General features: G+C 52.0%; 3 protein-coding genes and 1 pseudogene across 4 annotated transcripts in view; 1 reads left to right on the top strand and 3 right to left on the bottom strand.

The window, feature by feature from the left end:
• The window catches only part of LOC148686099 (uncharacterized), a 580,325-nt gene that overhangs the window by 238,692 nt on the left and 315,383 nt on the right, over window positions 1–26,250 (bottom strand). The gene's annotated exons all lie outside the window — the stretch shown is intronic.
• CDCA8 (cell division cycle associated 8) lies at window positions 1,879–14,672 on the bottom strand. The gene is made up of 11 exons (XM_035102365.3): window positions 13,591–14,672; window positions 11,867–11,976; window positions 10,346–10,474; window positions 9,608–9,648; window positions 9,402–9,477; window positions 9,140–9,273; window positions 6,454–6,515; window positions 5,936–6,022; window positions 3,969–4,095; window positions 3,430–3,516; window positions 1,879–2,398 (listed from the first exon to the last, which is right to left on the bottom strand). The coding sequence occupies exons 2-11, from the start codon at window positions 11,958–11,960 to the stop codon at window positions 2,357–2,359; spliced, it is 879 nt and encodes a 292-aa protein (XP_034958256.1). The 5' UTR covers window positions 11,961–11,976; window positions 13,591–14,672; the 3' UTR covers window positions 1,879–2,356.
• Window positions 18,807–20,453, top strand: LOC132592081 (hemoglobin subunit beta-1). Its single transcript, XM_060274177.2, has 3 exons — window positions 18,807–18,945; window positions 19,051–19,273; window positions 20,200–20,453. The coding sequence occupies exons 1-3, from the start codon at window positions 18,854–18,856 to the stop codon at window positions 20,326–20,328; spliced, it is 444 nt and encodes a 147-aa protein (XP_060130160.1). The 5' UTR covers window positions 18,807–18,853; the 3' UTR covers window positions 20,329–20,453.
• On the bottom strand, window positions 24,541–25,991 carry LOC118078484 (hemoglobin subunit beta-2-like; annotated as a pseudogene). The gene is made up of 3 exons (XR_015949815.1): window positions 25,855–25,991; window positions 25,564–25,724; window positions 24,541–24,791 (listed from the first exon to the last, which is right to left on the bottom strand). The product of XR_015949815.1 is annotated as a hemoglobin subunit beta-2-like (transcript).

Raw genomic sequence — 26,250 nt, 5'->3', positions numbered from 1 at the left:
AGAGTACAGTGGTGCCTCCCTAGGCGAATGCCCTCTTAGACGAATTGTTCGCTTAACAAAGAGATTTTGCAATCGGAGGTTGCCTCGCAAGACGACGAGGTTTTCTATGGCCGCCGCTTCATCTTGCAAAGTGTGGCCATAAAAACCTCCAATCACAAAACCTACAGGGCATTCCTCTAGCGAAAGGGGAACCAGCTGTAGCGTGGAAAGAAGGCAAAGGAAGATGAGCTGCCAGCGCCTCTCAGCTGATCTTCCTTTGCCTTCTTTCCGCGCTGCAGCTGGTTCACCTTTGTGTTCTGCTGGTCTCTGCCGGTTGCCGTGAGCAGTGAGGGGCAACCGGCAGAGACCAGCGGAACACTAGCGCGGGAAGACCCTCATCCAATCCCGGCTCTGTCGGGCAGGGTAGGGGAAAGGCAGAGGAACGGATCGTTCCTCCACCTTTCCCCCACCCCACCCGTCACACGAAGATCGGCAGGCGTTGCTTGCGGGGCTTGTCAACCCCCTGCTTGCGGGGCAAGCAGCTCCCGCCGATCTTTGGCTCTGTCCCCTGGAACTGAAGATCGACGGGAGCTGCTTGCCGGGCTTGACAAGCCCCGGCAAGCAGCTCCCGCCGATCTTCGTGTGACAGGCGGTGGGGAAGGCAGGCAGGCAAGAGAGCGCCTGCCTGCCTGCCTTCCCCACCGCCAGTCCCCCGGAGCCCATAGGAATGCATTGATTAAGTTTCAATGCATTCCTATGGGAAACCGGGACTCGCTAGATGAATTTTTCTTAGGACAAATTGAGTCCTGGAACGAATTAAATTCGTCTAGCGAGGCACCACTGTACAGTAGTTGCTTTGGAAGATGATCATCAGGCATCCGCACAACATAACCAGTCCAACGAAATTGATGTTAAAGAATCATTGCTTCAACACTGGTGATCTTTGCTTCTTCCAGTACACTGATATTAGTTCGCCTGTCTTCCTGTGATGTGTCAAATTTTTCGGAGACACTGTTGATGGAATCTTTTGAGGAGTTGGAGATGGCGTTTATAAGTGGTCCATGTTTCACAAGCATATAGCAAGGTTTGTAAACAAGCATTTTGGTTTCCCTGCAAATGTCCCGGTCCTTTTGTTTTGTTTTTTAAATTTTATGGTATTACTCCCAAAAAGTGGTGTTATGAGCCATCATTGCCAAAACAACATGGCACCTTTTTGGCTCTCTAAACACTCTCTTTTCCTAACAGAATACAGATAATTGAACAAACTTTGTTGCATTACATTCATTAAATTATCTTTCCACTGGTATATAATTTTACGGTATTACTCCCAAAAAGTGGTGTTAGGAGCCATCAAACCTTGGAAATACGCTTCCCCAAAAAGGTTTCCACAATTTTGGCCACTAGTGTACACACACGTGCATACTTGGAGAAAGTGGCGAACGGGACCAGAGGGGCACAGGACATGTGGCAAGGAAGTGCCACGAGGGATAAAATCGAACCCACATGGAAGGCCCCACAGGCCTGCAGAACCATGCCCACTCAGAACCACTGCTAAGCTGTGCTGCCCACACCTGATCACATTCAAAACAGCAGCTTAGTTGCCCATTCATTCACAAACCAATTGAGTGTAATCCAGTGATTCCAGTTTTGCTTTTATGTTAGCCACTCTGAGCCCGACCTCGGCTGGGGAGGGTGGGATACAAATAAATTTATTATTATTATTATTATTATTATTATTATTATTATTATTATTATTATTATTATCCAAAGCCTGGTTACCACTGCTGTCTCCAGAGCCCCCTCGATGATCCTCCTGCCCTCCCAGGGGGGGTAGGGGCTCCCACCCCAGGCCTAGAGGGTTGGGGTTCGGTTCGCTCAATAAAAACAACCTGGACAATATGAACAAAAACAGGATAACTTTATTCAGCCAATAAACACCAGACACGTCTTTTAAATTAACATAGTAGCTAAGACCTGGTAAAAAAACCCCATACAAGTCAAATGTTTCTATACATCAAAACAGAAAGGTCAAAGGGGAGGGGGGGCATTGTTCAGAGGGATTTTGCCGGAGCCTGCAAAAGGACAGAAATGTTCCCAAAAGTGCTTTTCCTTGAGTTCCAAACAATAAAACCGTGTAGAAAGACGGAATGAGAATCCTGTTCTTTATCCCGGGAGGCTCCTGCCCAGCAGCCTCCACCCAAGCTTCACTTGGGGGGAAGAGTTAAAATGCTGAGAAAACTTGGGCTGAGATGGGGACTTTGGGCTGGATTTGAACGCCCCCCTTTAAATAGGAAGCGACAGAAGATTCGGTTTCTCGGTGTCTTCTAGAGCGGCGTCACCAGCCAGCCCTGAGCTTCAGCTTCCCAGTCGTCAGACGCTACTTCTTCTGCACGCTGCTGCAGAGCTGCGCAAGCTGAGTCTGAAAGGAGGAAGAAGCAGAGGAAAGTTAAGTGGTACAAAGTCCCTCCCCTCCCCAGGCAGGAACCATGGAGTCGCGAGAAGGGGCCCCCAGGGGTCATCTAGTCCAGCCCCCTCCAACGCAAGAAGAAAGTGGGCCCTGGATGAGATGCATGGGAGGGCTAGCCCCCCCCCGGCAAAAGGGGAAGGCTCCATGCCCACTGGGAGGCCAATGGCCCATTGAGTCCAGCAAATGTCCTTGTCAACCTAGGGACCCAGATAGACTGCCCCTGGACCTGGAGGTTCCATAAGGGGAATCAGAAGAGGAGTTTGCTGGATCAGGCCAGTGGCTCATCCAGCTCAACAGTGGCCAGCCAGATGCCCATCATGGGAAAGCTGCAAGCTGGAGCTAAGTGTAAGGGCACCTCTCCCGGGACTCATGTTCCCATGGGGTGGGGGTGCATATAGGTACAATTATTTTGGCAAGGGGTCCAGAGGAAGCATTATTATCAATTGATGATGGGGTGGAAGGTCTTGCTCACAAATTCATTGACAGCTGCACGAGTTCTTACAGCTAGAAAGTAGGAAAATGGTCCAAAGAGGGGTGGGATAGAGCTCTCCAGGATAAATTAACAGGTGCCATTAAGGTAGGATGGGGAATATGCAGGAGAAATGATTTCGAGGAGATATGGAAGGGGTTTCCAGAATTTGCACTGCCCTCTCCTCCTCCACGAATCCGTCTTATCCTCTTTCAAAGCCATTTAGCTTGGCAGCCGCAACTGCCTCCTGCAGGAGGGAGTTCCACAGTTTAACTCTGCGCTGCGCGAATAAGTCCTTCCTCTCCTCCGCCCTAAATCCCAACCCTTCCAGGGGAGAATCTGCAAACTGCTTCCCCCCAGCAGGAATGGGCTGGGAGGAAGCCGAGGGCAGGATCCCACCCCCCGCCAGCCCTTGCGCTCTTCCAGCTCAAGGAGACCCCCTTGCTCCTACTCCAGAGAAGGCAGGAAGGATCCTGGGAAAGGGGGTTGGGGGCTGGTGGAGGCAGAGACTTACCGATAGTTTCTTCACCTTCCCCAGCATCTCCGAGTCAAAGCACCGCAGGTCCACCCTGGAGACCTCGCTGGCCAGGATACAGACGCTCTGGAGAGGGCAAGAGGAGAAGGGAGTCACTCCATGGGGCATGTGCCAAAGCGCATGAACCCAAGAAGAGCCTCTTGGCTGCTGGATCAGGCCCAAGGGGGCGGGGTCCATCAGGCCCAATGGCACTGGAGGTTCCAGGATGTCGAAGGTTAAGCCTGCTGGGGGCTAATCCAGTCCAGAACCCTCTTCCCACAGAGGCCAGTCAGATGCCCATTCTGGGATCTGAGCGCAAGAGCAACGCTCCCCTCCTGCGGTTTCCCAGGAACTGCCTGCCACCGCAGAGTCAGAGCAGAGCCCCTCTGGCCATCAACAGCCCTCTTTGCCAGCCGAAGCAGCTGTCGCAGCCCGCTAGGGACCACGATGAGCGCCCGGCCCCTGTGCCCGCCCCCTGGCACTTCCACCGCCCCTGGTCCTGGGCTTTCTCCGCTGCTGGGCGTGGATTCGGGCCTTACCTCCCCTCGGGCAGAGGGAAGCGTGAGGAGAATGTCCCGGCTGTCGGCAAGGGGGCTCCCGTTGGCGGACACTGTGAAGACGCGCTCGTGCGCTGCTGGGGTCCGCAGGCCGGGCGTCTTGAAGAGGCTGCAGAGGAATGGATATACGGACGGTTGAGTGAGAAGCTCCCCTGGCGCACCCATTGCCAGGAAAGGCAAAACTAAGGCAGCCTCTCTCATCTCCGCTTGGTGGAGAATATTCTCATACATTCAGATCATTTTCAACTTCTACACTTCTGGGATTACTTAAAATCTCCCCCCGTTTCCAATCTCCCCCTATTTTTATTGCACCTAATTACGTTTTTTCTAATCCATTTTATCTCCTTTTTCTCCTTAAAACATATTACATTATAAGCATGATAACAATCCTGCTAACGATTTTAAGCATCTACAGTGGTCCTTAAGATATTCTATAATTTCTCCCCACTCTTGACTAAATTTCTTCTCATCTTGGTGTCTGATCTTCACAGTCCTTTGCCATCTTGGCGTCGTCCATCACCTTGGCTATCCACTCTTCTTTGGACTGAGATTGGCATTAGCGACTGGGCCTTTCCATTAGCATAGAAATCCCTTAACTTCTTGGAACCAAAATAATAAAAAATTCCTTCCAGTAGCACCTTAGAGACCAACTAAGTTTGTTATTGGTATGAGCTTTCGTGTGCATGCACACTTCTTCAGATACACTGAAACAGAAGTCTCCAGATCCCCACATATAGTGAGAGGGTGGGGAGGGGCACCACTCAAAAGGGTGATGGGAAACCGGACTGTTTATGGCTGCATTTGGTCTTACAGGAAGAATTTACGACTGCAAATTGGTCCCACAGGAAAAGCAATGGGTGAGATGGCTAATGATAGCTTTATCATGTATAATGAGATAAGAATCCAATGTCTTTATTCAGGCCAGGTCTCTCTGTGGTTTTAAGTTTGGTGACAAATTGCAGTTCAGCAACTTCTCTTTCCAGTCTATTTCCAAAATTCTTTTGTAATAAGGCAGCTACTTTGAGATCTTGTATGGAGTGTCCTGGGAGATTGAAGTGTTCTCCTACTGGTTTCTCTGTCTTGTGATTCCTGATGTCAGATTTATGTCCATTTATCCTTTGGCGTCAGGGTTGGCCTGTTTGTCCAATATAGAGAGCTGAAGGGCAGCGTTGGCATTTGATGGCATACACAATGTTAGAAGATGAGCAATTGAATAGTCCTGAGATGGTATGTTGGATGTTGTTGGGGCCAGTGATGGTGTTGCCCGGGTGTATGTGGCAGCAAAGTTGGCATCTGGGTTTATTGCAGGCTCTGGTACCAGTGTCCATGTTAAGTCTGGTGGTTGTATTATTGTGGGTGAGGAGTTGTTTAAGATTGGGTGGCTGTCTGTAGGCAATGAAAGGTCTTCCTCCCAGAGCTTGAGAAAGGGAGCTGTCATTGTCTAGGAGAGGTTGTAGATCTCTGCGCTGTACTGTTTTTAACTTGGGAGCTGTATGTGATTCCTAGTGGTGTTCTGTTATTTTCTTTTTGGGGTCTGTCTTGCAGCAAGTTCTCTCTGGGACCAGTTTACTTGCGAGATCCCCCTTACCCCACAGGCGCCCCCACAACCCCTTCAGTCGGTGGAATGGGCCTGACTCCAGGTGCCACGTAATACCTGCTCTGAATTTGCAAGAACTCAATCGTTTAGTATGGCAGCACAGAGCCTTTGCAACTCCCTGCCTCTTGAGATCAAGCAGGCGCCTCCCCCCTACCTTTTCTGGCACCCGCTAAAAACATCCCTGTAAATTTCATGAAATAAATGTTAAACAGAGCCATCACCCTGAAAGCAGGAAGAGGAGTTTTGCCCACAAATGCCAGGCAGCCAAGAAGGGGCAGCAAGGGGTGGGTGGGTGCCCCCCACCTGGAGCGCAGCAGCTCTAAGTTCCCAGGTGGGCAGGGAGGGGGCTCACCTGGGGTCGAACTTAGGAGTGGGCGCCACAGTCACGGCCTGTTGCGTTGTCTCTCCAACCGGGGTGGCAAACTTCACTCTGCTTCCCCTGTTAAAAAGAAGAAGAGAGCCATGGGGGTGCAAAATGGCAAGAGGAGCCCAACCGCTGCGCTGGGGCAAAGGCACACTGCCCAATTTTTTCAGACCCTAAAACAGGACGGACGTCTTCTGGTGCCGTGTGAGATCATCACCCTGAAAGAGTGCTTTTTTTTAGCACCCAAACTGGCCGCCATGATCTCACGCGAGGAAACGTAGCGCCCCCTTTTCCTGGGGTGCTTGGAAGGTATGCAAGAGAAACACTCTCTGCTCCCACAGTTCCCAGACAATGACATCCAGAAGAATTGCTGCCTCCAGCCGGGGAGCCGCTGTGGCTAATGGCCTTCGAGAGCCCTCTCCGGACGCATCCAGGCCGGCGGTCCGGAAAGCGACCCCACAGGGCCCAACCCAAGACGTACCTGCCGAACCCCGTCCTGCCCTTACCTTTTGCTGAAGCGAGTAGACCTGGCTGAGGGAGGCCTGGGCTTTCGGGCCGACGCCTTTGCCTGAAATGAGAATTATATGAAAATATTGTACAGGTGGTATCTAACCCCGGTTAGACTAGCAAAAATGTGTAGAAGAGGATCTAAGAAGTGTTGGAAATGCAAAGAAATATGAGGGTATATTTCAGGACGGATAAAAATCAATGGTTTTTTAAAAATACAAAATAAAAAAATCAGATTTTTATAATAATTTAAATTGGATTTTGAAAATAAAATGCTTTTGGAGGAAAATCTAAAGATAGTTTTCTATTTAAGTTACATTATAGTACAAAGGCTATTCATCAGGAAATAAGGATTTGTTTTTAGTTTTTCATGTGTGCTAAAACTCAGTCTAAGGTGTGTGTGGTTTTATTTAAAAAATCATTTAACCGCAGTTAGCAAACATGGATACATATATTATAATGTTATTGTTTTAGTTAAAAAAATTGTTTAAATTGTTATTAAGGAAATTATTTTTCTCCTTCCAATAAAGTACAGCAGAAAACAGTCAGCTTATTAAACATCACAATCATTTCATAATTATCTGTCTATGTATTTCTAATAGTATAACCACATCAGTAATTTTTGATATAACTGTAAAAACTACTCTGAAAATTTATTATTCCAAAAATGAAACCTTTATCTGGTTGTAAATATTAAGATTATAACAGCAATAATGAGTCTTTCCTTAAAAATTTTTTTTAAATAAAGTCTTACTGACTAGTGATTTAAATCACGATTTAGTGATTTAAATCAATTTGATTTAAATCAAATCCACCCTGGTACGTTTTATCATGTGTGGTGGAAATGTAAGATGGTAGAAATTTCTGGGGAATGATTTATAATGAAATGAAAGAAATGTTTAGAGTAACCTTTGTTAAAAAACCAGAAGCCTTTTTATTAGGCATTGTAGGAGCAGAGATTTCAAATGACCAGGAAAAAAAATGGTTTTGTATGCCATGAGGGCTGCCAGGATATTGTTAGCCCAAAGATGGAAAGAGGAAGCCGTCGCGACCAAAGAAGATGAGCAAACCAAGTTAATGGACTACTAGGCTGAAACGGAAAGCTCAGAAATGACTCAGATGACAAGAAACTTAAAAAAGAATGGGAAATGTTTACTATGTATTTGCTAAAGTATTGTAAACAGGTTAATACATTGGCAGGATTTTAAGGAAACTTGTGATTTTAGAGATAGTATGGGAAATTTGAGATAAAAAATAATTTGGAGTAGAAATGATCTGCAGTTGAAAGGGAATATTTAAGGAACCGACGGGCTGGGGGAGGGTCACAGGATTCGGAGAAGCCCATTTCATGGAATTGATATTGTTTTTGTGTATGCTTGTTTGTTGTTGCATTCATTATTGTTTGCTTTTTATTTTTTAATCTTTGTTAAACACAGCCACCTTCCCACGGGCGACAGGCCACTCATGGCTGCAGTCAGAGGGTGCCCCCCCCCACTATTGCCAGGTGCAATGGGCCCTGGACCCCATGTATGTCGCAGCCCCCCCCCAGCAGGAGGGCCTGGCAGAGGCCGCGAGTGGCACATGCTAAAAGCACGGAGCTGTGGGGCTGGAAGGGACACCCAAGGGTCATCTAGTCCAGATCCCTGCAATGCAGGAATCCCGAGCAGCAGCCCCCACCGCCACATGCCTCTTGCCGCCGCCTAGAATAGGAGAATCAAAAGGGAATCCCGAGGGTCATTTTGACGCTTGTTCTTCAAAATATAAAGCAGCATTGAAAGAAGAGTAATGGCAACAGCCAGAACCAATGTTTGAAATCCCTCGGGTGCTACGGGCGCAGGCCCAAGTGCAACTCTGTGGAGATTTCGAGGCTGGCAGCCACAGTTTACAAACCTCTGCCGTAAGCCCCCTCGTTAATGCCGTTTCCATTTCCCCGCTTTGGGCTTCTCCTCCTCCTTGGGAATCGTTGTGAGAGGAAGCCACAGTCAAGCAATGTAGCAGAGACTGTAAAATCGTGGCTTGGGAGGGAACCCCGAGCGCTATGTATCCCAACCCCTCATAGCTGCAAAGTACCCTGTTTTCCCCGGGAAACCCCCCGTTTTTACTTACCTTTTCCCGGTGGTCCCCCGTATCAATTTGTCTCCCGTTTTACTCTGTTATTTTCTCCTGCCGGCGGCCATCCCCCCCCCCTGATTTGCCCTTCTATGGGCACAAAAAATAGCTGCCGCCGACTTCAAAAGTCGCAACTACACATGTCCGGAAGTGCATAACGCGACTTCCGGTGTCGGCCATTTTTTGTGCCCATAGATGGGCAGAGCGACACCGGAAGTTGCGTCGACGCACTTCCTGACATGCGTAGCAGCGACTTTCGAAGCCGGTGGTGGCCATTTTTGGTGCCCATAGAAGGGCAAAGCGACACCGGAAGTTACGTCGACGCAACTTCTGGTGTCACACGGCTGCCGGTCCCGGATTCTGCAGTCCGGGACTTGGAAGGTAAGCAACCCCTTGATGAATACAACCTCGATTTAAGGTGCCATTTGGCTCCTAGCTTATAGATCTCCGTTTCTGGTGCTGCCCTTGGGATCCCTTCCAACCCCACAATTCTATGGAGGGGAGTTTTCAAAGAAGCAACGTCTCGCAGGTGCCAGCAGGAGTGTTGCTGTGCCCCCCCCCCCGCCTGAGCCTCACCTTCCCTGCTTTCTGCTGCTGGGGTGGCGCAGGATCCTCGCTCAGCTGTTTGGACCTCTTCCCCGCAGGCAGAGGAGAGGACTGCCCCTCCGACTCCTCGACGATGGTCTCCGCGGCCTGGCGAGCTCTCTTGGCTGGGAGACATTCAAAACACAAGAGGCACACGGAGGGTGAGCCGCCATTCGCCAGCACCGTGGAGGACGGGGAAACTCACGAGGAGACTGCTCTGGCCCTCCAGCCCCCAAGGCGGCCCTTCACTGACCTTTCCTGTCGGTTTTGAGAGGCGTCTGGATAGCTTCAGAGGCCAGCTTGTTGATCTCCAGCACGTCCAAGTCCACCTGAGAAGTTAAGACAGAAGACTTGTGTAGCACACTGGAAAGAAGGGAGGGATGATTTGTGGAGGAAGCAGTCAGGGGAAAAACATTGCACGTTCCACCTGGAATTTGGTGATGGGGGGGGGGCACCTACCGAGACGGCTTTCTCCAGGACTTGCTCACATCCTCCGACACCTAGACAGAAAGCAAGTGCCGCGATCAGAACACAACCGGCAACATTTATAACCCGCCTTTTTATCCAAGGAGCTCCAGCGTTTGATCCTCACAACGACCCTGCGAGGCAAGTTCAGCTGAGTGAAAGGCCCCAGGTGGGGATTTGAACTCTGCTCCCACCCAGGTCCTAGACACTAACCACTGTGAAACACCGCCTCTCCCGCACAGGAACATTCTCCCAGCAGAGATTCGGCAGAGGCCCCTTTGCTACCGACTTCCAAGCGCCCCCTTTTTTGAGCCAGCAGGTCTTTGCGGCTGTTCTGTGCGCTTGTCTGCATTTATTTGCTTTATGTTAAACGTTGCTTTCTAGCCCCAAAGGCCTGGATGTAGGTTGTGATGCGGCAGTGCAGAAACACTTTTCTAAATAAATCAGGGCAAGTTGCTTTTCATTGGCATCGGTCGGCCTCGGGGGAGACAATGGAACAGTGCGCCTTGCGGGGGCGAAATTAGTGTGCCAACTTTACTTTAGAGACATTCAAAGAGGGCTAGAAAGATATTTCTCCTCCTCCGCCTCCCCAAGGCTTCCTTCCCTGTTCGCTTTGCTCTTGACAGCCCAGATCTTCTGCGAAAGCTTCTGATGTACAGGACCCCTGGAAGCACCTGTACCCCACAAGGCCCCAGAAAGTCACCCCCCCCCAATTCACATGGGGCAAAATACCATAGAAGGTGAGCCAGTTCATTTCCCTCAGGGCCACAGGATGGCGGAGGATTTCCATGTCGTACATGTTGTCAACTTCTTTCAGGAGCATCTCTTCTTCCACCCGGATGCGTTCAATGCGCAACTTGACTAGGAAGGAAGCAGAGAAGAGGCATGAGGAAGAGAGGGGCTCCAGATCCGTAAGGGGAACCTGCCCGTCTAAGTCCAGCCTCCTCCTCTCCCAGTGGCCAGCCAGCTGCCCTTAATAGGAAACCAGCAAGCAGGATCTGATCACACGCCCACACCGCCCCAGTTTCCACCAACTGGCTTTCAGGAGCAGAGCCCTCAATAGCCCTCTCTCCTCCAAGGTTTTCTTTCAAAGCCATCTAAGTTGATGGCCAGCACTGCCTCCTGTGGGAGAGAGTTCCACAGTTTAACTCTCTGTCCTGAATCTCCCAACATGGCAGCTCCATTGGATGCCATGTAGAATTTTTATAAACTTTAACAACAACAACAGCAACAATTTATTATGCTCTGGGCGGCTCCCAACAGAATAATAATAATAATGCAAAAAAAAAACTTCCCTGCCTTCAGATGTCTTCTAAACGTCAGATAGCTGTTTATTTCCTTGACATCGGAAGGGACGGCGTTCCACAGGGAGCGCTGCCACCGAGAAGGCCCTCCGCCTGGTTCCCTGTAACTTTGTTTCTCACAGTGAGGGAATCACCAGAAGGCCCTCAGTGTCCAGGCTGAACAATGAGGGTGGAGACGCTCCTTCAGGTATACTGAGTCGAGGCCGTTTAGGGCTTTAAAGGTCAGCACCAACACTTTGAATTGTGCTTGGAAACGTCCTGGGAGCCAATGTACACGACTGGTGTTATATGGTCTCAGCAGCCGCTCCCTGTCACCAGTTGAGCTGCCACATTCAAGATTAATTGCAGTTTCCAAGTCACCTTCAAAGGTAGCCCCATGTAGAGTGCATGGCAGTAGTCCAAGGGGAGATAACCAGAGCATGCACCACTCTGAGACAGTGTGGGGAGGTAGGGTCTCAGCCTGCGGACCAGATGGAGCTGGTAGACAGCTGCCCTGGACACAGAATTGACCTGCACCTCCATGGACAGCTGTGAGTCCAAAATGACTCCCAGGCTGCGCACCTGGTCCTTCAGGGGCACAGTTACCCCATTCAGGACCAGGGAGTCCCCCACACCCGCCCGCCCCCTGTTCCCCCAAAACAGTGCTTCTGTCTTGTTAGGATTCAACCTCAATCTGTTAGCCGCCAGCCGTCCATCCTCCAATCACATCACCTCTTCCTCTAATCTACAAAGTCCCAAACTCAGGAACTTTTCTTCATAGCGCAGGGTGTGGGTGTGTGGCTGCCTCCCACATCATCATTTTGGGTGCCCCTTTCTAACTCTACATTATCCCTTTTGAGGTGAGGCGACCAGAAGTGCCCCCAGTGCCCCAGAGATGCGTATGATGGCATCACAAAAGCCACAGTTTCATTTGGCATGAAGAAGTCCGGCAAGCAGATGAGCAGTTTACCTTCCCGGTCAAAATCCTTGAGAAACGCATCCACCTTTTTCTTTTTGATTGAAGTCTTGTTGGCGACCCTCGAGTTTTTCTTCTTCGGAGGCATGGCAAGGAGATGAGTTCTAGGGGGAAAGACCGGGACATTGTCATAGAAGGGGCCGAGCTGGGCTAAATCAGCCCCCAGCTCAAGAGGGCAAAACCACACAGGCTAATAATACACTTGTACTTTTAGAAATAGTACAGCCAATTTGAGGTAAAAATAATAATTTGGAGTAGAAATGAGATGCAGTTGAAAAGAAAATTCAAGGAACCCGGGAGCGGGAGGGGAGTAACGGGATTCAGAGAACCCCATTTTATTGATTCAATATTGTTTTTGTGTAAGCTCCCTACCTTTCATCATTGAGGGCAGCAGGAAGGGAAACTGCTCTGGTGGCTGGGGAACGGGGCTACCCTGGAAAGTGGTAGACTCTCTTTCCTTGGAGGGGGAGGCCACCTGCCAGTGATTATTTAGCCCTGGTTCCCGCATGGCAAGGGGGCTTGGACTAGACGACCCTTGGGGGCCCCTCCAACTGGGATTCCAAATGCAGCCCTTTCACTAGCAACCTGGGTGCAAAAGCCCAGTCTGTCCCCATCCTTTCCCTTGGAAGAGGAACATGCAATCAGCAGCAATGGTAATATTGAGAAGGACAAAATCTTGGTGGGTGGGGTGGGTACTTCTCTAGGGTCTCCCCTGAGGGTTCAGGGTCAAACAAGAGACCGTAGCCAAGCAGCGGCTAGGAGAACTGGATAGTTTATTGCTATGGCAAATTAGGAAACCAGGAGGAACAAAGGGAAGGTGGCCTCTTCCCCCAATTTCCCAGAGCATGATCCAGCCCTCACAGAAAAGGTGTGTGAGATCCAGACACACCCCTGTCCACCCTGCATGGCTTCCGCTTCACACAGGCCCATTTTGACGTATCCCTTGGCCCTTCCTGGGTCTCACTTCCCTGACCCCCCCCCCCATGTCTGCTCCCTTGCCAGGGCGGGATGCTGAGGACCCACCAGGAGGGTTTCAGAGTCCCTGTTCCATCCAGGCCATGAGTCAGTTCTAGAGATGTGAAGGCTGGGGGGCCTTTTTTGTTTCCCCCCCAAAAAAAAATTGGGGGAAAAATTAAATACTGTGGAGAGGAAATATGAATACTTGTTACTTCTGGATTTTAAAAAAATTGTTTTGTAGAGTTTTTTTTTGTTCCACATAAACTAGTAAACAGTTCAGGAGGCTGTTGCTCCATTTGTTACAAATACAAATAAATATTATTTTAAACGTCAATTCTGTTTGTAATAATTGTTTGGATACACTATATTTTTAATATGCTAGTTATGATCATTTTATGCCTGTTAAAATTGTCCATAGTTATATCTTATGTTTCTAAAGTAACAGAATGACTTTCAAGCCGGAAAAGAAAATATAAGTGCTAATGTAGCTTTTTCTCTCTCAGTTTTTCCGAAAATTTTCGTTTTTTTCCGAAAACCCCCGAAAAAAACCGGGTTTTCCCGCCCGAGCTTTAAAATTTCCGGAATTTTTACATCTCTTGCCTGGCCCCCTCCCCTCCATCCTGCAACCACAGGATATTATTATTATTAGCCCCGGAATCTTTTTAAATAAACTTTTTATGAGCGGCATACCTCCCCCCCCCACTTTGGGAATATATACGGGGGCTCAGATGGGGGGCTCCCCTCCCCTCCGCGTCTCTTACCTGCTTCCTTCTCCTCTGCTGGTTCATCCGCGAGCTGCGCTCCAACGCCTCCCCTCCCGGTTCAAATTTGGGCGCCTCCCACGCCGCAGCCAATCAGTGCAGCCCGAACGCCGGCTCGGCCAATGGGGAGGCGCGGCGGAAGAGCGGCCGCGCCGACTGCGGGCAGGAAGACTACGTTTCCCGGCATGCCTCCGCGACGAGGGCGGCGGCGCGCTTAGAGCGCCTCTGGCGGCCAGGTCGGGAGTCGCTGCTGCTGCTGCTGCTGCTGGACAGCTAGGGAAGCGAGGCGAAGGCGGGCGCCTCGGGGCAGAGACCTCCGCGGGATCGTCGCCGGCTCCTGTTGGGTTGGTGGGGGGGAAGGAAGAGGGGAATTATTTCTCCCTCTCTCTCTCTCCAGACGCCCCGAAGGCCTCCCGCAGAAGCGGCGGAGGCGGAGTCCCTCCGTTTAAACGGGGACTCCGGAGCGACTGCGAAGGGGAAGCGGAGCCGCGGGGGGGGGCGATCGGGGGCCGGGAGGGGGCTCAGGCTGTTGGGCTTCCTTGGCTTCGATGGGTCTCTATCTTTTTTATTTTGGTTTTATTTATTTACTGTATTAGTTTTCTGTTACATTACAATACATTGCCACATATTACATTTACAAATCTGTCAATTTCACCACCATTTTCCCTCTTTCTATTATCCGTCACTCTTATTTGTCCTTTTCTCTGTCCTCTATCTTCCCTCCGCCCTCACTTGATTTCCTTCCAAAACATATATTACATTATTCTTTGCAGTCTGTAATCTTCTCCATTTTTTTGTCCCCCCCCCCTTACCAAATTCTCTTCCATCTTATACTTCACATTTTAGTCAAGGCATATTAGCATATCTTTTTCCGAGCAGTGCTTCACCCTGTATTCCTCATAACATCCCCCTTCGTTTTTTTTAGTTTTTGATTTGACTGATTTCTTATTACAGCCGTTAATTTCGCCAAGATTAGGTATTCGTTAAGTTGACAAATCCATTCTTCCTTTGTAGGTTTATTCTGTGATTTCCATTTTGTGGGTATCATTCCTCTAGCGGCTGTGCTTGCATATAGAAAGATTCTTTTCTTTCCCTGCGGTATTTCCTCATCTGATATTCCAAGGAGATGTGCCTTTGGCTTTTTCGTTAGAGATATTTGCAACATCTTCATTTCTCCATGTCCTGTTGCTTCGATGGGTCTCTATCTGCAGGTCTAACTCAGCTGAACTCCACAGTGCCAAGTTGGAAGAAGCTAGAGCACGGAGGGCTGGCTGCTTTAAAAAGGCCTCTTTTGTTTTGTTTTGAAGTCACAAACTAAGGTGGATGTGTGGAGAACTCAACTCAAGAAGGCAGAAATGAGAAAGGGAGAAGACCCCTCTTGCATCGCAGGCAACTGCTTGGCCCTGTGAGAACAGGAAAATGGACTCGGGGGCCTGATCCAGCCACTCTTCTTTCGTCCTTCTAGAACAGGCATCCCCAAACTGCGGCCCTCCAGATGTTTTGGCTTACAACTCCCATGATCCCTAGCTAACAGGACCAGTGGTCAGGGATGATGGGAATTGTAGTCCAAAACATCTGGAGGGCCGAAGTCTGGGGTGCCTATTCTAGAACCTCCAGATCCAGAGGCAGTCTGTCTGGGTTCCTTGGTTCACAGGGGTCACTGACCACTGTAAGGAGAGGAAGCCAGAAAGGGCGGGCCATTAAGTGATGTGGCTGGGAAAGGGTGCTGCATGGGGGGGGGGGGCGGCAGTGGGGCTGGCTTGGGGGGTCATAGAATGGCAGAGTTGGCAGGGGTCCCCCAAGGGCCATCGAGTCCAACCCCCTGCTGCAGTGTAGGAATCCCAGCTCAGAACTGAAATGGACCCAGAGGGCCTGTGGGGTGTGGGGGGGGCAAATGACGTGAATGTGATCCTTGTGGATGACCAGCAAGGCAGCAATGTGAAGTAAAGGAGCGGCTCTCCTTCCATACTTGGCACGGGGTGGGGGTGGGGGTGGGGTGGGGTCTTCTTCCAGGGCTGCTGGAACCTCTCCAAAGTTTGCCACTTACAGGACCTAGCCTTTGCCCTGAGGATTTCGCAGTGGGGTGCAGAGGCAACCGGTGTTTCTGCCCAAAGGCCTGCCCCACCCTTCGCTTGCCACTGGGCACTGCTGCTGCTGCTGTGGGTCTCTCATGCCGCAGGCTGATGCCCCCCAACCCACACAGAGGCCCCTCCTCTCCTGGCTGGTGCCACCCGTTCCCTTTGCTTCGGCAGCGAGTGTCACCCCCCCCCCCTGAAGCTCCTGGTGCCAGAGAGTGAGGTCTCCTCCAGGGAGCCTGGGCTGGAGCTATCAGGAGGGAGGGAGGGAGGGGCCGCCCTTATCAGCTGCCTGCCAGGAGGCGCCTCCTGCCCGACACCCCCCAAATCTCCCGCAAACAGGTCTCCTCAGAGGCATCCATGGGTGCTCCACTCACACACCCTCCTGCTGCACCCGCAGCCCAGGCAAAGTTCTCCTCCAGGTCCTCCAGGGGCCCGTCAGCCGGTTGCCACCCCCCTCTTGCCTGAGCCCCACCTGGACCTGCCCCACAGGGCTGGCCCCAAACAGTCTGGAGAGCTGCAGGGGGGGGAAGGGGGGCTCATGCACTCCTCAAGCCAGACAAGAGTCCAGACAAACAAACAACATCTCTCTCTTTCTCAACATAAGGAGAGCAGGCTGGATCAGGCCTCAGGGGACCTATTGAGTCCAGCCTCCTGTTCTCCCAGTGGCCGACCAGGTGCCCCAAGGGGAAGCCCCAGAGCAGGATCCGAGCCCCAGAGCAAGTCCCTCCTCCTGCGGTTTCCAGCAACTGGCGTCTGGAAGCATCGCTGCTTCTGACTGTGGAAGCAGAGCAGAGCCCTGGTGGCTTCTGGGAACATGGCCAGAGATGCCCCCCCCAGGCCCTCCACCTTGGGACACCTCCCCCCCAAGTCCAGTCGAGGTGCTGCACAAGTCTGGGAAACTTCTGTCTCAACAAGCATCCTTTTTCTAAAGCAGGGGTAGGCAACCTAAGGCCCGTGGGCTGGATGCGGCCCAATCGCCTTCTCAATCTGGCCCACGGACGGTCCGGGAATCGGCGTGTTTTTACATGAGTGGAATGTGTGCTTTTATTTAAAATGCATCTCTGGGTTATTTGTGGGGCATAGGAATTCGTTCATATTCCCCCCCCCAAAAAATATACGGTAGTCCGGCCCACCACATGGTCTGAGGGATGGTGGACCGGCCCACGGCTGAAAAAGGTTGCTGACCCCTGTTCTAGAGGACCAGAGGCAAGCATCTGCATGCCACTTGCCCCCAGCAGACCTCAGAGATCTTGGGCGCCAAGGAGGAGGAAGGCTGGCGTCTGTGGGGAGATGCAGCAGAGGGCTCTGCCCAGGGGCTCCTCCGTGCTGGGGGGCCCAGTGGGGCCTCCGTGGGGCCTGGCCAGGCGGCAGTCAGAGAGGACCAGCTGGATGCTCAGGGGCCCAGAAGTCTCTGGGTGGCCCAGGGAAGGGGAGACTCTCCTGAGCCCTCCTGGCAGAAAAGGGGGGAGGAGGGCACCCCAAAATGATCCAGGGAGGGAGTGACTCCCCTGTGAGGAAAGGCTGCCGTTTTGGGGCCTTTATAGTTTAGAGAAAAGGGGAGAGTAAAAGGCAGGCAGATGCCTGGCCTGGAAAGAGTGGAAGAGAGACGCTTTCCTCCCTCTCTCCTAACACTAGAACTGCTGACATGCCAGGAAGAGATTCAGGACTGATTACAAAGTCCTTCTTCATGCAGCACAGAGTTGATCTGTGGAACTCCCTCCCACAGGAGGCAGTGGTGGCCACCACCTTGGATGGCTCTAAAAGAAGATTGGACAAATTCTTGGAGGAAGAGAGGGAGGGCTCCGCTGTGGCTCCGCTTCTGGGTCCCAGTTGCTGGAAAGTGCAGGAGGGGGGGGGGAGCCTTCCTGGGCTCAGGTCCTGCTTGCTGCTTTCCCTTGGGAGAATTCTGGCCCCAGAAGGGCCTCATCCTCTTCCCTGCAGTGGCCAACCAGGCGCCTCTTCTGCAGCCCTCTCCCCACCCAGGTTCCCCAGGGAAGAAGGCAGGTGGAGTGCCTCTGCAGCTGGAGGCTTCGCGTGGCCACAGAGACGAAGTCGCAAGTTACTTTAAACTCTTCTTTTGTATTATTATTATTATTATTATTATTATTATTATTATTATTAGCCTCTCCATGAAGCTCCAAGGGCACTTCACAGTCACACAGCAGGCAGCTAACTGTGAACATTCACAGGCGTTCTTCTCCAGCTCTGGAGCCTAGTCTCTAGGTGCTTGGAAGCCATCCACTCCCAGCTCTGTTTCTTTCCATGGAGCTGGCATGGCGGGCATCAAGGGCGCTTCCCAGCCCAAGGAAGGCACATGGCAGAGAGCTAGCTCTTTCTTGCCAAATATAACCCTTGCTAGGATGCAGCTATCCCCAGGTCTGCGCTCTATGGAGCAGCTGCAAGAACAGGGGCAGCTCTCCCTCCCTCCGTTTATGCACCTCACAGCCAGAGACTGAGCCTGCATGGAAGCTGCCTCTGCCCTTCCCTCTTCAGTCCGCTCCTGGTTCTGGGAGACAGAGGGGCAGAAGAAAGTGAGGAAACCCCTGGCCCTTCCCTTGCCTGGCCTGCCTCTTCCTCCTCTTCCTCCAGCTCTGAAGCTTCCCCTGCCTCCGACTCTTGCCTCCTGGCTGGTCCAGTTCCCCACAAATCACTGCCCCCCTCTTTCAAGCCAGACTCCATTCCCTCTCCCCCCAGCGTCCTGCCAATCATAGACACCCCCTTTTGGGGTCTCATTGAGGGAAGCTCTGGGTTTGAGTCATCCAGGACATGTCCCTTGTGGCTCCCATTGCGCCTTCATCTGCGCAATGGGTCTAAATGCCACATGAGGTCTGTGGGGTGTGTTTTGCCCCTGCAAAATGGTGAGCTTCCAGGGAGTCTCCTGGGCTGTGTGCTCAGACCTGGTCCTGCTGATAAAGAGAGCAGCTGGGGCCTGATGCCTCCTCGAGAGAAGCAGCTATCGGGGCCTCCTGCTCGGCCCAGGGCGCCACACCCCATAGCCAGCCTCTTCCCCCCTCCTGCTCCCCAGCCCCACCAAGCTGGGCCCCCAGAGGAGGAGGAGGAGGAGGAGGAGGAGGAGGAGATTTGGCCCAAGGTATAAAAGGCTCCAGCCCTGGAAGGAGCTCCAGTTCAGCCCAGAAGGTTTTCTCCAGCAGCCCAGAGAAGCTCCCAGCCCACAGCCAGCCATCATGGTGCACTGGACCGCCGAAGAGAAGCAGCTCATCACCACTGCCTGGGGCAAAGTGGACGTGGCCGCCATGGGGGCGGAGGCCCTTGCCACGTAAGGCCAGGGGTGGTCGCCTCTCTGGGCAGGGGGGCAGGGGCTCCTCTTTCCACCGGGATAATAACCATCCCTGCCTCTCCCTTTCTCCTTCCTTCTCTCCAGCATGTTGATCGTCTTCCCCTGGACCCGGAGGTTATTCACTCACTTTGGGGACGTCTCCAGCCCTTCTGCCATCACTGCCAACGCCAAAGTCAAGGCGCACGGCCACAAGGTCCTGGCCTCCTTCTCAGAAGCCGTCAAGAACCCCGACAAGGTCAAGGACACCTTTGCCAAGCTGAGCGAACTGCACTGCGAGAAGCTCCACGTGGATCCCGTCAACTTCCTGGTGAGGCTGCTCCCCACCTCAAAGGGCTGCTGGGGGGAGGGCTGGGGGGGGATGGGTGGGGGCCCCACATGAATCATAGAATCATAGGAATGTTCTGTTGTAAGGGACCCCAAGGGACATCTAGTCCAACCCCCTGCAGGAATCCTCACCTTCCAAGGGAGTCTCTTCCACTCTCAAGCAGCTCTTAACTTCAGAAAGTTCCTCTTAATATCTAATGGGAATCTCCTTTCTTGTTATTTAAATCCATCGGTTCGGGTCCTGCCCTCTTGTGCACTAGAAAACAAGTTCCAGCTTTCTCTTTTCTCATGCTTTGAACTTGTTTTGAACTTTATGTGATTTTACCATATATTTTTATGTGATGCATTTTTTATGAAGCAGCGGTGTAGAGATATAAATCTATTAATTTTAACTATATCAACATACCCAAGTCGGGGAGAGGTCCTGGCTATCTTTCAAAATCCTTGTGGTCTCATCTCCTGGCGAGTCAGAGTGGGCGCCCCTCATCCATGGGCACCTTCAGCCACGCCCTGAGCAAGCCAACCCTTTTTACCTTGACGGACTCTCTTGCCTTCTGGCCCTTCAAATGCAGCTTGTGGGCCTTTGCCCTTCCTCCTCCTGACTTGTCCCTGGTCAAGCAAGGATCTGTCCGGCTAGCAGAGGCCAAGCCCAGGAGGTCCCTGGCAGGGGCCAGGTTCCTTCTTGGCACCAAACCTCTCCTGGCATGGCAATGCCAACTGGGTTCTGCCTGTTGCCTCCTGGAGCGACGTCCTTCCAGGGGACCCCAAACCCCTTCATTCAACCCAGATGGCCTTTGGGCTTGACTCTACAGCTGCCAGCTGTGACTGTGTGGGGTGGGGGTTGTGGGGAGAAGGCACACAGCCCCCCTGGCAGAAGGAGTCACCCCCTCTTTTTGCTTTCTCTTCCAGATCCTGGGCGAGGTCCTCATCACCCTCCTGGCCGCCCACTTTGGGAAGGAATTCACCCCTGCTTACCACCATGCCTTCCACAAGCTGGTCAGGGTGGTGGCTCACGCAATGGCCCGCCGGTACCACTGAGACCCCCCCAGGGAGAAGCGGCAGCCTCCTGCTGGTCTCGCCACCCACCGGGTGGGGTGGGGGCCACCCCTTCCTGCCCCCATGTGACGCTTGACCCTCTAATAAATCCTCCCTCTGCAATCTGACTGGTTTCCTGTGTCTCTTTCTCTGGGACGGAGGGGGGGAAACAGGCCTGGGGGGGGAGACACCTCCTGTTAACTGGCTGGTGGGGGGGGCTAGGAAATTGGGGGGGCTTCTCTCTCCTCTGTCACTCAAGAGGAACCATTGAGCACCAGTGGGGGGGGGTTCAGGGTGCTGGTGGGGGGGGCTAGGAAAGTTGGGGGGGGCTTCTCTCTCCTCTGTCACTCAAGAGGAACCATTGAGCACCAGTGGGGGTTGGTTCAGAGCAATCTTCCCTCTTTTTCTTCTTTTTTCTTCTTTTTTTTGGTAATAACTTTTATTTATTTATTTCCAGTGATTCAAGTTCCTTCCCTTAACAACCTTGCAGCTGGTTCTGTTTTGCAGTTTATGATCTCATCTTTTCTAGCGCCATGCGCCTGTAAAAAAGGTAAAGGTAAAGGACCCCTGACAGTTAAGTCCAGTCGTGAACGACTCTGGGGTTGCGGCGCTCATCTCGCTTTACTGGCCAAGGGAGCCAACGTTTGTCTGCAGGCAGTTTTTCCGGGTCATGTGGCCTGCATGACTCAGCCGCTTCTGGCAAACCAGAGCAGCGCACGGAAACGCCGTTTACCTTCCCGCCGGAGTGGTACCTCTTGATCCACTTGCACTTTGTTAGTCCAATTAAACTCTAATTAGCAGGAGAACCTCTGCTTCGTAATGGTGGCATGGGAGGTTCCTGGGCAGGCAAAGGGCTTTTGCACTCAGCGCCTCCATGCCAGAACGAGAGCCAGGTATTGAGAGAAACAGCGAGGGAAGCCCTTTCCCTCCTGTTTCTGGGTGAAAATTGCCAGGATAATTACCCCCCGTGATCCTTGTTCTGCTCTTCCCTCATCTGGGAGACCGAGGGGCAGGAGGAGGTGAGGAAGCCCCTGGCCCTTCCCTTGCCTGGCCTGCCTCTTCCTCCTCTTCCTCCAGCTCTGAAGCTTCCCCTGCCTCCAACTCTTGCCTCCTGGCTGGTCCAGTTCCCCACAAATCACTGCCCCCCTCTTTCAAGCCAGACTCCAGCCCCTCTCCCCCCAGCGTCCTGCCAATCGTAGACACCCCCTTTTGGGGTCTCATTGAGGGAAGCTCTGGGTTTGAGTCATCCAGGACATGTCCCTTGTGGCTCCCATTGCGCCTTCATCTGCGCAATGGGTCTAAATGCCACATGAGGTGTGTGGGGTGTGTTTTGCCCCTGCAAAATGGTGAGCTTCCAGGGAGTCTCCTGGGCTGTGTGCTCAGACCTGGTCCTGCTGATAAAGAGAGCAGCTGGGGCCTGATGCCTCCTCGAGAGAAGCAGCTATCGGGGCCTCCTGCTCGGCCCAGGGCGCCACACCCCATAGCCAGCCTCTTCCCCCCTCCTGCTCCCCAGCCCCACCAAGCTGGGCCCCCAGAGGAGGAGGAGGAGGGTCTTTGGCCCAAGGTATAAAAGGCTCCAGCCCTGGAAGGAGGTCCTGCTCATTGCTAAAGGAGGTCAATAAAACCCGTGGAGTCGTGCACCGCTTGGAGACGGGTGGCATGTAGCAATATTCTAGTTCCCGTTTCATTACATTGCTTTGAACACACACTTTAGATTTTATTTTGCCTTGAACATGGCTGTCTGACCTCTGACAGCAGGAACCAACAACTCAGCCTCACTAGTGCAGACTGCAGAGGGTGAAGATGAAACGAATAGGTTTTTTTTGTACAAATATATAATATACTCCCCCCCCCCCCCGCTAACACTGCCAATCTCCCAGCGTCACCCACCCTTCACATTTCTCCAAATCTAACCCTCAATTTTACCTACAATAATAAATAAATAAAATATAATTAATAATCTAATATAATTCATAAATATGCACAATCCATTTCTCTTCTTTTCGTTTTGAAAGTCTCAGAAACCGTCAAGATGCTCTACAGGGCATAGCTGCCAAGTCTCCCGTATTCCCTGGGAAACCCCCGTTTTTCTGGCTGTTCCCAGCCGAAAAAACGGATTTTTTTTGTTTTTCCCCAGTTTATTCTGGCGCGACGGCCATTTTGGAATGGGCGGAGCATGCTCAGACGTGACTTTTGATGCTGCTTTGCCCAGTTCCAAAATGGCGGCAGCACTACTTCCGGTCTGCTACTTCCGGTCCAGTCCCTTATTTCTCAGGCCAGAACTTGGCAGCTATGTCTACAGGGGTGCCCAAACTTTTTTCAAAAATGGCCAGATTTGATGAAGTGAACATGCATGAGGGCCAACCACAGTTGTTGAGCTTTTTAAAGGATAGAAGTTGATAAGCTTTCTTGGGGATTTCATCCCAGAAAATAAACGGCTGCAGGGGCCAGATTAAACCAACCCTTTCACTGTTCTTATTTCCAACTTCAGGCTGATGTAATCTCAACAAAGTCCTTGTCTCCTCTCCATCCCCCACCCCCCCAAACTCATAAATCTTCCTGCTTAAAGGACAGTCCATCCAGTTGTCACCCATCTTTTCTTCTTTACTGCTTTTATTTCTCAGTAGGAAGTCCCAAGGGGTCGTCAAAATCCCTCAAAAGTCCCTCAAGGTTGTCACTCTCCACCTTCTTTCAGGCAAAGTCCTTACTTATAAAATCAATCCATCCCAAAGAGGCAAATTTAAAGTCCACTCTTCCCAAAAACATTGCATTCCATTTCTTTAGGGTAGGGTACATAACCCAGATCCTGATCTTTTCGACGGGGGCGTGTGCTCTCCGCTTGCCAATTCTGTCCCATTTCAAAGCTGTTTGCCGGGGCTGTTCTTGGATGGAGCCATGGAGCCCAGCGCCCTCGTCTTTTCTTCGTCTGGGAGACAGGCCGGATCACAAACCCCAATGAGAAATTAAATTGCCCTTTCGGTACCCTCAGAAGATATGGGGAGCCATGCCCCTTACCCCCCATTGATCTCCACCTGGGACCCCTCAGAGGGAGACTTGCTGGGTTCGCTGCCCCAATGGCGTTTTATTTTGGATCATTTTGTTTGATATTTCAGTGAGGTGGTGAACTCCTTTGAGGTCATGGGTGTGAAATATGTTGGCAGGGGTGTTTATTGGGTTGTTTTTGTTTTGATTATGTATTTTGTGTTTTTATATCGTAATTTTATCCTGTAAACCACCAGATTTAGCAAATGAATGAATGAAACAAAATGAATGCCCTGCTCTCCCTGCCGATTAAGAGCGAGCTACGTCCCCGACACCCACCTGGAAAGAGGCAGGGAGGGAGGGGCATTGCGGGGGGAGAGTGGCCCTTGGGGGTCTCCCTGGGTTGCCCTTGTTGGTACCCCCACTCCTTATTCAGAGGGGTGAAATCCAGAGCAGGGGGAGGGTCTGCATCCCCCTCTGAGTCTCTTACACAAACTCCAATTTTGTGGGATGTGAAACACAAAGAGCAGACAAGTACAACATCCCTAGAGTGGACATAGATGGAGATGTCGGAACTTCCTGTTTCTCCTGGGCTGGGACAGACTTCCTCTGCAGGTGACCAGAGGTGGGCGTGGCCTCACCTGTGCAGGTAAGAAAAGCATAGGACTGACCACCACCTACCTACCCCTCTCTCTCTCTCTCTCTCTCTCTCTCTCTCTCTCTCTCTCTCTCTCTCTCTCTCTCTCTCTCTCTCTCTCTCTCTCTCTCTCTCTCCCTCTCTCTCTCTCTCTCTCTCTCTCTCTCTCTCTCTCTCTCTCAGAGCCCTGAACCCCCCCCCCCACTGGCGCTCAATGGTTCCTCTTGAGCGACAGAGGAGCCAGTGTGGTGTAGTGGTTAAGAGCGGTAGACTTGTAATCTGGGGAACAAGGTTCGGGTCTCCGCTCCTCCACATGCAGCTGCTGGGCGACCTTGGGGTAGTCACACTTCTCTGAAGTCTCTCAGCCTCACTCACCCCACAGAGTGCTTGTTGTGGCGGAGGAAGGGAAAGGAGAATGTTAGCCGCTTTGAGACTCCTTCGGGTAGTGATAAAGCGGGATATCAAATCCAAACTCTTCTTCTTCTTCTTCTCCCACTTTCCCAGCCCCCCCCAACTAACATGAGACATTTCTACACCCCCCAGCTTGTCCCTTCCCTCGGGCCCAGAGAGAAAGAGACACAGGAAACCAGGTCAGATGCAGAGGGAGGATTTATTAGAGGGTCAAGCGTCACATGGGGGCAGGAAGGGGTGGCCCCCACCCCACCCGGTGGGTGGCGAGACCAGCAGGAGGCTGCCGCTTCTCCCTGGGGGGGGGGGGTCTCAGTGGTACCGGTGGGCCATTGCGTGAGCCACCACCTTGACCAGCTTGTGGAAGGCATGGTGGTAAGCAGGGGTGAATTCCTGTCCAAAGGGGGGTCAGGAGGGTGATGAGGACCTCGCCCAGGAGCTGGAAGAGAAAACAAAAAGAGGGGGTGACTCCTTCTGCCAGGGAGCCCATGTGTGGGTCGCCCTCTCCCCACAACACATCGCACAGTAGATTCAACAGATTAGACTCACAGCTGTCCATGGAGGCGCAGGTCAATTCTGTGTCTAGGGCAGCTGTCTACCAGCTCCATCTGGTACGCAGGCTGAGACCCTCCCTGCCCACGGACTGCCTCGCCAGAGTGGTGCATGCTCTGGTTATCTCCCGCTTGGACTACTGCTATGCGCTCTATGTGGGGCTACCTTTGAAGGTGACCTGGAAACTGCAACTCATCCAGAATGTGGCAGCTAGACTGGTGACTGGGAGCGGCTGCCAAAACTTCTGAACACAATTCAAAGTGTTGGTGTTGACCTTGAAAGCCCCAAAAGGCCTCAGCCCTGTATACTCGAAGGAGCGTCTCCACCCCCATCATTCTGCCCAGACACTGAGGTCCAGTTTCGAGGGCCTTCTGGCGGTTCCCTCACTGCAAGAAGTGAGGTTGCAGGGAACCAGGCACAGGGCCTTCTCGGTTGTGGCACCTACCCTGTGGAACGCCCTCCCACCAAATGTCAAGGAAATAAACAACTAACTAAAAACTGAAGGCAACCCTGTATCGGAAACTTTTTAATGCCTAATGTTTTCCCATTTTTTAATGTGCTGTAAGCTGCCCAGAGTGACACACACACACACAAACAAACACACACACGGCACCCACCAGCCCCCCCGGCAGCCCTTTTGGGGCGGGGAGCAGCCTCACCCTGAAGTTGACGGGGTCCACGTGGAGCTTGTTGCAGTGCAGTTCACGCAGCTCGGGAAAAGCCTCCTTGACCTTGTTGAAGTCCAATCATGGCGGAAGGGCTGGAGAGGTTCCCATAGTGAGCGAATAATCTCTGGGTCCAGGGGTAGACCACCAACAGGCTGGAGAGAAGGAAGGAAGGAAGGAAGGAAGGAAGGAAGAAGAAAGGGAGAGCCAGAAGTGGTTATTCTTCAGGTGGAAAGCGGAGCGCCTGCCCAGCCTGCCTAGAGAGGTGCCCACCCCTGGCCTTACCCAGGAAGGGAGTCTGCACCAATGACGGCCATGTCCACTGTCATCCTGATAGTGGTTGTGAGCTGCATCTCTCCGGCCGGCAAGTTTGCCATGATGGTTGACTCTGGGCTGGGAGCTTTTCTTGGCTGCTGGAGAAAACCTTCTGAGCTGAGCTGGAGCTCCTTCCAGGTCTGGGGCCTTTTATACCCTGGACCAAAGCTCCTCCTCCCAGATTTACAGAAGCCGTCCTGGTTTCTGATTTGATCTAAGAATGATCTGCTTTTCCTTAGGACATCCCTATTGTCCTCAGAGAAATCCTGGAGGGTATGGAGGAATGCCACCATTGAACCGAGGAGATAAGCAAGGATACAGGATTTAGAAGGCATCTGAAAGCAGCCCTAGATGGGGAAGCCCCGA

Source organism: Zootoca vivipara, chromosome 4 (assembly GCF_965207765.1).
Source record: "Zootoca vivipara chromosome 4, rZooViv2.hap1.1, whole genome shotgun sequence".
Classification (NCBI taxonomy): domain Eukaryota; kingdom Metazoa; phylum Chordata; class Lepidosauria; order Squamata; family Lacertidae; genus Zootoca; species Zootoca vivipara.
The sequence above is the reverse complement of the archived record's forward strand: the minus strand, read 5'-3'. Positions and strand labels throughout refer to the sequence as shown.